This window comes from Oncorhynchus keta, chromosome 9, assembly GCF_023373465.1.
Source record: "Oncorhynchus keta strain PuntledgeMale-10-30-2019 chromosome 9, Oket_V2, whole genome shotgun sequence".
Taxonomy (NCBI): Eukaryota; Metazoa; Chordata; class Actinopteri; order Salmoniformes; family Salmonidae; genus Oncorhynchus; species Oncorhynchus keta.
The window spans coordinates 11,544,644-11,558,023 of record NC_068429.1 but is presented as its reverse complement, the minus strand read 5'-3'; the positions used below and the strand labels follow the sequence as shown (position 1 = coordinate 11,558,023).

The following is a 13,380-nucleotide window of genomic DNA, read 5'->3' as shown; positions in this document are numbered from 1 at the left end:
GCATAATGCTTTGTTTCTGTCTCTCCCCTAAGGAAACAATGCATCTATCACAGCTGTCAGGCCAGTCAACACCATATGCAGCCACTCCCATGTCAGACCAGGCCAAGTGTCAGGTGAACAGGGGGAGACAGAATCCCAGACAAACACGGGACACCTACCGGAGGTGGCAGAAATCTCTCTACTGAGTGTAAGCGGGGAACTCCGTAAAAAGCCTATGTCGTCATTAACATTTTCTGGAACAGTGAAGGAAGTGTGCTCTTAATGACAGGTTGCAGGCATTCCTATTGCACACAGGATAGACTTCTGGCCCATCCTGACTCAGGGCCATTGAAGGCTTATGTAGCAATACAATAAAGACTGTCTTTCAGAACTGTGCTATGATGTGGTAAAACCAGGTCATCCTCATAAGTAGTGAAAATACTTAGGAGGGAAATTGTCTCTGACAGCCAGTTAAGGGACTGTGAGATGCATGCGTCAATACATCTCTAATGTTCTGTCATACAAAGGCCGAGTGGATCAACTGCACCGTGTATGGGATGAACTGTAAGATGTGTCTTGGACAATAGGTAACTTATTGAGCCCCTTGAATTTAACCATGTGATCTGTCTTCTCACTAAGGTAAATTCATGACAAATCCTGACTGTGTAAGAAAGCAAGAGAAAGAAACACTGCCGATTTTTCAATCCTGTACTCAGTCAATCAAACAGTTTACGAACGAAGCCATTGCTGCTAAATGCACTGCTCTCTTGGCAATTCATTTTACAATGCCAGTAAGACTGCTGGACCACTCCAAGCTTTCCCAATTACATTAACATAATCACATCCAAACAGAGCACAACTGTACAAAGTGAAGAATTAGTTCAGGCAGACCCCGCTGACTTCTAGCTAAAGCTCCTGAAATTGAAGAGCGAATGAGGGGAAAATACTGAAGTGGAAACGTTTGCTGAGGGGAAAACACTGTTGGGGCTCTACCCCAGATTTGAATCTGATCCAAGGATTAATCCAAGCAAGCACAGCCAATTTAAATTTCATATTATAGGAGCATCCTTGTTATGTTAAACCCCTTGGCTAGTTGAATCTACCTTCAAAATAATGTTACAATGACTACAGTGTTGAAAACTGAACTAGCAACTCAGTTACTGTAAATAATGTAGCTACTAGGTTTACCGTAAAAAATGTTTATTTCACAAAATTTACAAAAATAAAGAGCAAGTTGATTTAGTGAAGAGTGAAAACTAGGCTTTGATCATGAATTACAAACAACAAAATCTAGCCTCTTCAATGGATAAAAAGAAAAGTGCTGGCTAACTAGCTAACAGTTAGACTATAACATTAGAATATGGTGAATTGAAGGGGCTTCCTGACAACAAAGAGCTTCCACTTGATACTTATCCAGCACCACAGCAAGCCACACATTTCAAAATGTCTTGGCTATCGTTACATATTCTTACTGGTATAATGTTAGTGGCAAACATAAGACGTTTGGAAAAATTGTATTTTTTAAATATTTGTCACTATGCTTGCTATGGTGTGATATGACAGTTAGATAGATAGCATGATGCTATCAACTGCCAGGGACAACAGCTAACAGTAGCAATCACAGCTGACAATGTGCTAGCCAACAAGCCAAATGATCGTTATATTCTGAGCTGGCTAGGTAACTAGCTATAAAAATAAATAAAAAACAATAAGACATTATGGAATTTATTTTAGCCAGTTTACCGTTACTGCTATAAGCACCTTACCCCATCATCACTCTCGTCCATATCCCCAATGTTTTGTGATCACTCTTCGCGAAGGAGCTGGCAAGCTGTTCTGACAGTTGTTCACTTCATATCCCTTGACTGACTGAAATCCCCACCACCACCATTTCTCAGTATATAAAACTAGCCAATATTGACTTATGCTACAAACGCATCAAACAGTTCTGTCGTCCGAAGAAAACGGACCCGTTTTCCTAACATGCAGGACGTGGTTTGCACTACTCGTAACGTCTACTTGCAGCCCTCAATCCAAGGAGCAGAATCCGTCTGGCTGGGAATGGATGACTGGAGGAACTCGAAACCCCACGAACTACTGTACTGTAGCTAGCTAGCCAGCGAGCTAACCACGAATTCGACTTCAGCCAGCTCCAGCATCCTTCTGAATCAAATAACCTGCCATTGTTGACTCGAAAAGTTTGTTCTTCGGGTAGTTAACAATGCATTTACTTACCAACGATTGATTTATTCCATCTGTGTGCAAAGCATTTTCTTGATCCGACGTCCTACTCCCGCTTCCTATCTGCTACACTTTGCCCTCAGTGTTTATCTATTGACTTTTGTTACGCTTTCCAGCCTTCCCCTCAAATATGGTGACACTTGGTACGTTCCCATCTAAAATCGCTTCATAGTTCATACTATTCCTGATCTAACGAGGGTAGATTATCGACATCGAGAAAGGAAAATAATGAAGCTCTTATCCAAAGGTTAAACTGACTGGCAGCATGAAAACCTGTTCATGACCTATCTATCCATCATACATTTGCAATCATTTTAGAATAGAGAAATTCAGTCATGCATGCTGTATTTATGTAGGCTACCTTGTGCTTATGAAAGTTGTTTTCCCCGTAATGATAGGCTATCATGACTATGGCTAAACTATTCTCTGGAACCCATTCTGCCTGCAAGTTCAGAAATTCTGAGACGACAATTTCCCCTCATTCATGAGAAACGATTTAAATTTGGTTTAAGCGGTGTTGCCAATCGCCAAGCGTGTCTGTACAGCATGACTATAAATGGTGCCTTCCTGTATATGATATTCTACTGAGACATTTACTTTATGTTCGTATTCTTATTTGTTATTATTTCTTATTGTTGTTGCATTGTCTAAAAGGAACCTCCAAGTAAGAATTTAATTGGACAGTACCATGTGTATCCTGTACATTCACTAATACAATTGGAAACGAATCCATATTACACACGTTTTACAAAAACCTGAAAATCTCAACCGAAAAATAACCTGATTGTACAGATAAAAAACGCATCCAATCAAGCGGTTGAACATGCGGTTGAAATGCAGTGTGTGCAAAATGGAAAGAGAACAAAAAACAGCCCATTATACCTCTCAGATAATGATTGGCAAGAAATGTATGGTACAAAATGAATAGAGTTTAGAGTGTCCTCAAACATTTACATTGTGTATTTAGTCTACATAATTCTTCAATTTTGCATTTTTTTTTTTATATTGAATTTTATAGCTTTATAGAGTTTAGTGCAAAGCTCCATGTGGCAGTCGGCCTATACATGCAGGGTTTATGTTCTGTGGCATGTACATGTATTTGATACAGTACTTTTTCACCACTCTCTTCTATTACTGGTCTCTAGGGGCACAGACAGACTAAACACCATTATTATGTATATCTTTCAAAAATGTCTGTATTTTTACATCACCACATGTAATCCTTAAATAGACATTTACTGCAAAGTGTTAGACTTCCCAAACATCAGGACAGAAAACGAGCTACGGGATGGGTGGCACAGATGTGCACAAGCCCACAGAAATGGGGATTATGATTTTGCTGTTTTAAGCAAGAACATAAGTGGAAAGAACCAGTTTTTCCTGTCTGATTCTTAAAGAAAACAAATACTCTGTAGCATAATTTCCTGGATGGTCAGGGCTGGGTTCAGGCTTAAACTTGTGCTTAGGGCCCCCGGCCGGTAAGGGCCCCCCAACCCAAATTGTTATTTAGTAGAACACACTAGATGCAATTTCAAAATTTGGATGTGCATCAGCAGTTTTTTTCATGTTATTATCAGTCACTGACAGTTACTCCATTAGCAATGTCAACCATTTTTTGTTTGGTAATTAGTCTAACCAGCTATAAACTTGTAGTAATCATTGCCGAATACCGACTGGGCCCACAGGCCACGTACCCAGAGGCCCTGATCTCAAAGGGCCCCCCATTGATTTTGTTAGTCATACTCACTCAGATATCAAATTAACATGACATGAGTCATTACAAAATGTGTAGAATTGCAGGAAATTAGCTTTAAAACTGCAAACACCTCTCCACTCCATGGCAAAATGGCTAGAATTGCAGAAAATTAGCTTTAAAACTGCAAACATCTCTCCACCCCATGGCAAAATGGCTAGAATTGCAGAACATTTTGCTGTAAAAGACTTGTCTCTCTCCAATGTAGCGGATTTGAATGATATTATTGTTGTTGTCTGTAAGCAGGAATCCACCCCAGGAATCCCCCCCCCACCCACCCCCGGAACGCTGCTGCTGCTCTCTGTTATCATCTATGCACTTTAATCACTCTACCTATGTGTACATATTACCTCGACACCGGTGCCCCCGCACATTGACTCTGTACCGGTACCCCCTGTATATAGCCTCCACATTGACTCTGTACCGGTACCCCCTGTATATAGCCTCCACATTGACTCTGTACTGGTACCCCTGTATATAGCCTCCACATTGACTCTGTACCGGTACCCCCTGTATATAGCCTCCACATTGACTCTGTACCGGTACCCCCTGTATATAGCCTCCACATTGACTCTGTACCGGTACCCCCTGTATATAGCCTCCACATTGACTCTGTACTGGTACCCCTGTATATAGCCTCCACATTGACTCTGTACCGGTACCCCCTGTATATAGCCTCCACATTGACTCTGTACCGGTACCCCCTGTATATAGCCTCCACATTGACTCTGTACCGGTACCCCCTGTATATAGCCTCCACATTGACTCTGAACCGGTACCCCCTGTATATAGCCTCCACATTGACTCTGAACCGGTACCCCCTGTATATAGCCTCCACATTGACTCTGAACCGGTACCCCCTGTATATAGCCTCCACATTGACTCTGTACCGGTACCCCCTGTATATAGCCTCCACATTGACTCTGTACCGGTACCCCCTGTATATAGCCTCCACATTGACTCTGTACCGGTACCCCCTGTATATAGCCTCCACATTGACTCTGTACCGGTACCCCCTGTATATAGCCTCCACATTGACTCTGAACCGGTACCCCCTGTATATAGCCTCCACATTGACTCTGTACCGGTACCCCCTGTATATAGCCTCCACATTGACTCTGTACCGGTACCCCCTGTATATAGCCTCCACATTGACTCTGTACCGGTACCCCCTGTATATAGCCTCCACATTGACTCTGTACCGGTACCACCTGTATATAGCCTCCACATTGACTCTGAACCGGTACCCCCTGTATATAGCCTCCACATTGACTCTGTACCGGTACCCCCTGTATATAGCCTCCACATTGACTCTGTATCGATACCCCCTGTATATTATAGCCTCCACATTGACTCTGTACCGTAACCCCCTGTATATAGCCTCCACATTGACTCTGTACCGGTACCCCTTGTATATAGCCTTCACATTGACTCTGTACCGTAACCCCCTGTATATAGCCTCCACATTGACTCTGTACCGTAACCCCCTGTATATAGCCTCCACATTGACTCTGTACCGTAACCCCCTGTATATAGCCCCGCTATTGTTATTTACTGCTGCTCTTTAATCATTTGTTATTCTTATCTCCTACTTTTTTTGTTGTATTTTCTTAAAACTACATTGATGGTTAAGGGCTTGTAAGTAAACATTTCACTGTAAGGTCTAGTAGTTGTATTCAGCGCATTTGACAAATAAAACATTGATTTGATTTGATATCGAGATGTCATATTGATGAGTCTACCTTTAATAAGATACTGTAGGTAAATAAAGCAATACATTTAGCAAGAGACTGCTAGACTTTAGAAAATTCAAATTTACCTGCATAAATATAGATTTTTATAGGCATTTATGTAAATATAGACGCGTTCCTCATTGCAAATGCATGGATATTTAGATCACAGACTGCCATATCTGATCAGAGTGTTAAGAGTTGAAAGGACATTGTTAATCATATATTTGACAGCGCAGGATTAATTTGCGGGTTTCGTGGAATAATATTGTTTAATCCTCTCTGCAAATAATTCATAAAGCATAGCAAATAAAGCAGTATTTCTATTTTCCAGTACAATATTTGAAAATCCAACACTAGGGGGTGATCCAATTCCAGGTTGAGCCATTCACCCCCCTCACCTCAATCTTATTTTGAAGGTTTTCCCATAATAATACTATGGCATCCCAATGGTGTCAAAGACGACCATGGCCTATATACACAAAGCAACACATAATTGGTTTTGCCTTTCAAATCATAACAAATAAGAGTGCTGACCTGATCCTAGATCTGAGACACTTTGTGAATACAGACCGCGATGTTCAGTTTACCACAGTAGCATGGAGAGGCCTACAAGAATAAGTGGAGTTGGATTTATTTACAGAGGGTTAAGGTTAGACAGAGGATACTGGTGGGCTTAACCCACCTAAATACTAATAATCTCATTACTTCATTAGTGTGGACACAGACAACCAGGAGATGTGTGTGAAATCTGTCTCTTCAGTAATTACACTGTAATGACACTGCGCAACTGTTTGTTATAAATACCAATTTCAAGAGGCTAAAATACAGGACTGCTCCATGGGCTGTTTGTGATTATTGTCCAGAGGACTTCAGAGACCGGTGGGTTATCTCTTGAAAAGATGATATGTCTTTCTAGGCCATTTAGTCTGAGGAATGACAGACAAGCCCCGGATACCTACTAGCTATCATTCCATCTGGGTGTGGAGCTACAGAGAGTATTATTCGTCTTACGTTGTCATGACTCATGTCTCATGGAAGTTGATTGGCTGGTTTTATGTCTACACTACCAAGAGCACTTTAACATCTCAAATCTACTTTATATTTATCCCTGGCTGGTTAGTTTAATCTACTGTACATTAGGGCCCTGGATGGTTAGTTTTGGTATAATCCCAGTGCTCAAAATCACAAATGCTCTTCTTGGGAATTATCAATGTAATGTTGATTGTAAAAATCACATACTTATGTAGTAGCCTAAGGACACAAATGCAAACAGTATACTGTACTGTAATTACGGAACAATCAAGGATGTGAAGCCACAACATCTCATCAAGTCATCAACTGTACATGCAACTGGATCATTCATCAGATACACTTTCAGTAGCAGCACATCTCTGCACACACAGAACCTAAACAGCAACTCACCTTCTGAGCTGGAATAGGCTTTATCATGGAGGGACGAGCAGCACTGATCACAGAGGATGGAGCAGCAACTGTTGAGACTGTGGGTTTTGACATAGCTGAGCTCACCACAGAAGGCTCTGAAGAAGAAGCCGGTGAGGTCACAACACTGGGTTGAGTGACAGCTATAGACGTGGAGAGACTCCTTGTCACTGCGTTCCTGTACGTGTCTCCAGGTACCTTTGAGGACCTCTCCTTGACTGCATACAGAAAGGTCTTGCGCTCTTCTGGACTTCTAAGGAACACTTGTGAACCACTCTGTGGACCTCTTGGCTTCTCACCAGCCTCCTTCTGCTTTACACTGCTAACCCAACTGTTAGTGCTGCTGTGGCAATGGGGGCTGGGAGCCAAGTTGGGTTGGGTAGGTGCTGGTGCTGGGGCCTGGGCCTGGTGGAAAGGCTTCTGGCTTGGCTTGTCCATCTCCATCTCAGTGGCCTTGGGCCCGTGGGTGTCGGGCACGGATCCTTCTGCTGGGTGCAGGAAGCTTACTCGTGGTGCTGCAGAATAAGCTTGAGAGGGGGGTGCTGGGTTGGTGGCGATGGTTGGTGTCCCCGCTAGTGGCTGTTGATTGTCCTTGTTCATCATTGTCCGAGGACTGTCCTCCCGCAGGACCCAAACAGGGAAATCCGACTCCGAGGTACTGAGACGATGGTCCTGTAATCCAGTCACTGATTCCAGATCAGCTTTCAACAATAAGTTCTGGTAGTTCTGAGTCTGAGGGTCTCCTGAGACGACCGAAGCCACATCTCCAGCATGAGCTGAATAATCGGATGTTTCCCCTCTCTCGCTGGCTTTTTCGTCTACTTCTTGATTTGAGTTGATGTCTACTGTCAAGGCCGTGACACTGCAGTCCTCTATGTGGTCAGGTGGGATGGGTGCTGCGGCTACAGCTGTGGATGTCACTATAGCTCCAGCCGAGTTGTTCGTCGACCCTCCTTCCTCTGTGGCGATGGAGCTGGCAGTGTCAGCAGGATACGGCAGGTCATGGGCCTTAGAGGGCGACTGCAGTCGAATAAAGAGGAAGGAAGTCTTAACCTGATGATGATGATCGGCCATTTCCTCTAAGGGAGGGGGATCTTTTGGTGCGCTGCAGGAGGGGGGTGAGAGGGGGCAACACGGCCCTGCAGAGGGCTCAGTGAAAGAGGAGATGGGTTCCCAAGGCCAGTTCTACATATGTCACTGCAGAGTTGGGAGAGAGAGAGAGAGAGAGAGAGAGAGAGAGAGAGAGAGAGATGGACATAGAGCGAGAGAGAGATCCATTAATGGCCCTAAATAAGGTATATTTTAGAGTTTACCCTCCTCTCTGCTTTTACACACTTTAGAAAACACCAGTTCCACTCAAAGCTGACCGAAGTCTCAGCAGCCTTGCATAAGACCCAACTGCTATGAAGTCACTATGATACATCTGGTCAGATCATTCTACAATCCCCCCTCCCTGCCACACACACACACGCGCGCGCGCATACACACATGCACATACACACACGCACACACACAAAAGCACACACACACACATCAAGCCCATCCCCCATCCCAAGCTAACATATAAGTGCTGACACTGTGACCTAAACATAGGCCTCTAATGCCCAGGGTTCACATACGGACATCATCACATCAACATGGACTCTCGTGCTCTTTGCCACAGTGAAAAGGCTAGGAGTGTGCTGGGGTCATCTAACCAACAGCAGTGAAATGCCCACCCTCCCATACAATACATCTGCTATTTCCCTGGTCACACGCACTGTTTCTCACAGTACCATTAAGAGAAATGAAACCACTGGGTAAATGTAGTGTGTTAATTCACAGAATATACTGTTAATTCTTAAACTGGCAAATGTATTAATTGCATTGGGGGATTTTTACTGGGAAATACATTGTATCATTGAATAAGGGCTGCACTTCGACAGCTCATAAGATATCTCTTAGGCCTGCAGTGAAATAAATGTGATACAGGCCAACTCTCATGAATGTCAGTAGACCGAAAAAATTGGCAAATTGAAAGTGAAACTTTGCAAGCACGCATTGTCAGGAGCTGTTTGGTAGTACAGAAAAATATCCACTTGAGGTTTTGTCAGCAAATATGCAATATGGCAGCACAGTAGATCCCCTCTGGGGCATTTCTTAATCTGATAACTGAGGAAGAAACCATTTAATCATGTGACTTCATCTACAGTCACTCAGACTGATGCAATTCTGGTAAAGATTAAATAAAACACCGCCCAAGACTTATATGCATAGAAAAGTATTGTAATATTGACGATGTGGGTTATAAATACTTACCCTAATTAAATATGCTCATTAAATCAATTCAACAATCAATAGGCTGTATGAATAAAGAACGTGCTAGACTATGACTATTTAGTCAGACCAGGTCTTCAATCAGACCAAACACCTCGCCCCCCTCCACACCTGTCCTTTACTCTTTAATCTTTACTCTGGCCGTATCCTAAATTGCACCCCTTTCCTTTTACACTGCACTACTTTTGACCAGAGCAATATGGCTTGGGTTAAAAAAATACGATGCCATTTGGGATGCATGCTTTATTTGTATTTTTTTTAAATGTACACCATTGTACTGAGCAGACCAGACCGATGCTGAAATGTGTGGCAGAATGCCCATTTCATCTCCAGTAGGTTATTACTGTGGAGCCGAGGTTTAGGGGACGTGCTTAATGCCAGTTTGAAGTGGGATCCGTCTAATTCAGTAGTCAAGCAGTGTGACCCACATACAGAAACACACAGAGATGTTTCCAACAGGAAAAAACATTATCTCCAACCAGGGTCAAGATGTGCCACAGACTGTACAGCCAATGTGGTCTAACCATTGTCTTTGTGCTTTTTTTGCTGGCCAGTGGCAAATTTAAGAATAGGATGGTAGAGTTGATGGTAGCTATGATAGCCTACACTGCTTTAAACATTTTTGAATGGCCAATTGTGTATTGTAAGTATACAGACAGATTTCCACTTTCCTAGTGCTGTGGTGGTGGAGGTTAGATGGACCGACCGCCAATAAGCAATTTTCCACTGTTATCATAGTACTGTGTAGTACTGCCCAATTATAGTATATCCTCTGTTTACATAATGGTTGGCCATTAACTTACTGTAGCATACAAAATGCTGGAAGTCCAACTGAACTGATTCCAAAGCTGACCACATTGTAAGTACCCCAAGCCATGTCTTTTCAAAACTGAAGTTACTCTACATTGCAAATGTAATGTCATTTTAACTGGAGAATTTGTCTTGTTTGTGTTCTTTCTTTTACTGGTGAAAACAAAGTAGTGAACCCACCCTCCATCCCTTCCCAGTGTCCCCCACAACCTGACCACAGCCTCAAACACCCACCCTCCATCCCTTCCCAGTGTCCCCCACAACCTGACCACAGCCTCAAACACCCACCCTCCATCCCTTCCCAGTGTCCCCCACAACCTGACCACAGCCTCAAACACCCACCCTCCATCCCTTCCCAGTGTCCCCCACAACCTGACCACAGCCTCAAACACCCACCCTCCATCCCTTCCCAGTGTCCCCCACAACCTGACCACAGCCTCAAACACCCACCCTCCATCCCTTCCCAGTGTCCCCCACAACCTGACCACAGCCTCAAACACCCACCCTCCATCCCTTCCCAGTGTCCCCCACAACCTGACCACAGCCTCAAACACCCACCCTCCATCCCTTCCCAGTGTCCCCCACAACCTGACCACAGCCTCAAACACCCACCCTCCATCCCTTCCCAGTGTCCCCACAACCTGACCACAGCCTCATACACCCACCCTCCATCCCTTCCCAGTGTCCCCCACAACCTGACCACAGCCTCATACACCCACCCTCCATCCCTTCCCAGTGTCCCCCACAACCTGACCACAGCCTCAAACACCCACCCTCCATCCCTTCCCAGTGTCCCCCACAACCTGACCACAGCCTCAAACACCCACCCTCCATCCCTTCCCAGTGTCCCCCACAACCTGACCACAGCCTCAAACACCCACCCTCCATCCCTTCCCAGTGTCCCCCACAACCTGACCACAGCCTCAAACACCCACCCTCCATCCCTTCCCAGTGTCCCCCACAACCTGACCACAGCCTCAAACACCCACCCTCCATCCCTTCCCAGTGTCCCCCACAACCTGACCACAGCCTCAAACACCCACCCTCCATCCCTTCCCAGTGTCCCCCACAACCTGACCACAGCCTCAAACACCCACCCTCCATCCCTTCCCAGTGTCCCCCACAACCTGACCACAGCCTCAAACACCCACCCTCCATCCCTTCCCAGTGTCCCCCACAACCTGACCACAGCCTCAAACACCCACCTCCATCCCTTCCCAGTGTCCCCCACAACCTGACCACAGCCTCAAACACCCACCCTCCATCCCTTCCCAGTGTCCCCCACAACCTGACCACAGCCTCAAACACCCACCCTCCATCCCTTCCCAGTGTCCCCCACAACCTGACCACAGCCTCAAACACCCACCCTCCATCCCTTCCCAGTGTCCCCCACAACCTGACCACAGCCTCAAACACCCACCCTCCATCCCTTCCCAGTGTCCCCCACAACCTAACCACAGCCTCAAACACCCACCCTCCATCCCTTCCCAGTGTCCCCCACAACCTGACCACAGCCTCAAACACCCACCCTCCATCCCTTCCCAGTGTCCCCCACAACCTGACCACAGCCTCAAACACCCACCCTCCATCTCGCCCCAGTGTCCCCCACAACCACAACCTGACCACAGCCTCAAACACCCACCCTCCATCTCGCCCCAGTGTCCCCCACAACCACAACCTGACCACAGCCTCAAACACCCACCCTCCATCCCTTCCCAGTGTCCCCCACTACCTGACCACAGCCTCAAACACCCACCCTCCATCCCTTCCCAGTGTCCCCCACAACCACAACCTGACCACAGCCTCAAACACCCACCCTCCATCTCGCCCCAGTGTCCCCCACAACCACAACCTGACCACAGCCTCAAACACCCACCCTCCATCCCTTCCCAGTGTCCCCCACAACCAGACCACAGCCTCAAACACCCACCCTCCATCCCTTCCCAGTGTCCCCCACAACCTGACCACAGCCTGACCACAGAAAATTATGTCATCAGAGGACTCCTGGGGTAGGGAGTCGTGGTTTTAGGGGGAAACACTGGTTTTTGGTCAGTTTCACTGCCTGACTTCGCCCACGTTCATCACTAGAGCCGTGCTGATGGTTTCCCTTCACACTGAAATAATTGTCTTGGCAGCCTTAATGATGTGGGCTGGACAAGCGTGAGCCAGCAAGGGAAAACAGCTGGGCTAGCTGGGCTAGCAATGAAAACAGCTGGGCTAGCAATGACAACAGCTGGGCTAGCTGGGCTAGCAATGACAACAGCTGGGCTAGCTGGGCTAGCAATGAAAACAGCTGGGCTAGTAATGAAAACAGCTGGGCTAGCAAAGACAACAGATGGGCTAGCTGGGCTAGCAATGAAAACAGCTGGGCTAGCAATGACAACAGCTGGGCTAGCAATGACAACAGCTGGGCTAGCTGGGCTAGCAATGACAACAGCTGGGCTAGCTGGGCTAGCAATGAAAACAGCTGGGCTAGTAATGAAAACAGCTGGGTTTGCAATGACAACAGCTGGGCTAGCTGGGCTAGCAATGAAAACAGCTGGGCTAGCAATGACAACAGCTGGGCTAGCAATGAAAACAGCTGGGCTAGCAATGACAACAGCTGGGCTAGCAATGACAACAGCTGGGAAAGCTGGGCTAGCAATGACAACAGCTGGGCAAGCTGGGCTAGCAATGAAAACAGACCACCCCTCTATTTGATAAAAGAACCTCAATTTTTTCAGGCCCAGAGGAAGTCAAGAGCTTTTTTTAGAAAACAAGTGTTTATTCATAATTTCAAGTACCACAAAAAGTAGCCGTTGAATGTGATACGATCCTTCCAAAGGGTCAGTCTCAAAGCTAAACTACTCATTCCACGTCAGAACCATCAAATTGAATGGTATTTAACATCCATATATATTTTTGATAGTCCCCACAATGTTACAAGCCCAATGTCTGCCTTTCAATGGCCTAGTTTCAGAAAGACTCCAAAGGCAATGTAGTCTAATATAAGCACCAGTTGGGAGTGTGGACAGAGTTAAACTAAAGTCCTTCAGAAGTCTTGGTCTCTCGCCCACATGCCTTGGATGCTGGTGGCGGTGTAGTGATAAGGCAGAAGACATGGTGGTG

The 13,380-nt window shown here is 45.6% G+C and overlaps 2 protein-coding genes across 33 annotated transcripts in view; one reads left to right on the top strand and one right to left on the bottom strand.

Annotated features, from left to right (window-relative positions):
- psd3l (pleckstrin and Sec7 domain containing 3, like) overlaps positions 1 to 8,173 on the bottom strand; it is a 148,837-nt gene extending 140,664 nt beyond the window's left edge. For all 32 annotated transcript variants that reach the window (XM_052525159.1, XM_052525198.1, XM_052525187.1 and 29 more), the window contains exon 1: positions 7,129 to 8,173. In XM_052525159.1, coding sequence (XP_052381119.1) covers positions 7,129 to 7,749 — 621 coding nt within the window. In that variant the 5' untranslated portion in view covers positions 7,750 to 8,173. The remainder of the gene's footprint in view (positions 1 to 7,128) is intronic.
- On the top strand, positions 7,985 to 12,285 carry LOC127931879 (uncharacterized). Its single transcript, XM_052526021.1, has 3 exons — positions 7,985 to 8,191; positions 10,470 to 11,492; positions 11,548 to 12,285. The coding sequence occupies exons 1-3, from the start codon at positions 7,985 to 7,987 to the stop codon at positions 12,283 to 12,285; spliced, it is 1,968 nt and encodes a 655-aa protein (XP_052381981.1).
- The last annotated feature ends 1,095 nt before the right edge of the window (positions 12,286 to 13,380 follow it).

Excerpts from the sequence above, each read along its gene's own strand:
- LOC127931879 (XM_052526021.1), top strand. The coding sequence starts at position 7,985 with ATGTCTACTGTCAAGGCCGTGACACTGCAGTCCTCTATGTGGTCAGGT. Across the intron at positions 8,192-10,469 it reads GTCGAATAAAGAGGAAGGAA|TGTCCCCCACAACCTGACCA; the intron begins GTCTTAACCTGA and ends ATCCCTTCCCAG. Across the intron at positions 11,493-11,547 it reads CCCACCTCCATCCCTTCCCA|TGTCCCCCACAACCTGACCA; the intron begins GTGTCCCCCACA and ends ATCCCTTCCCAG.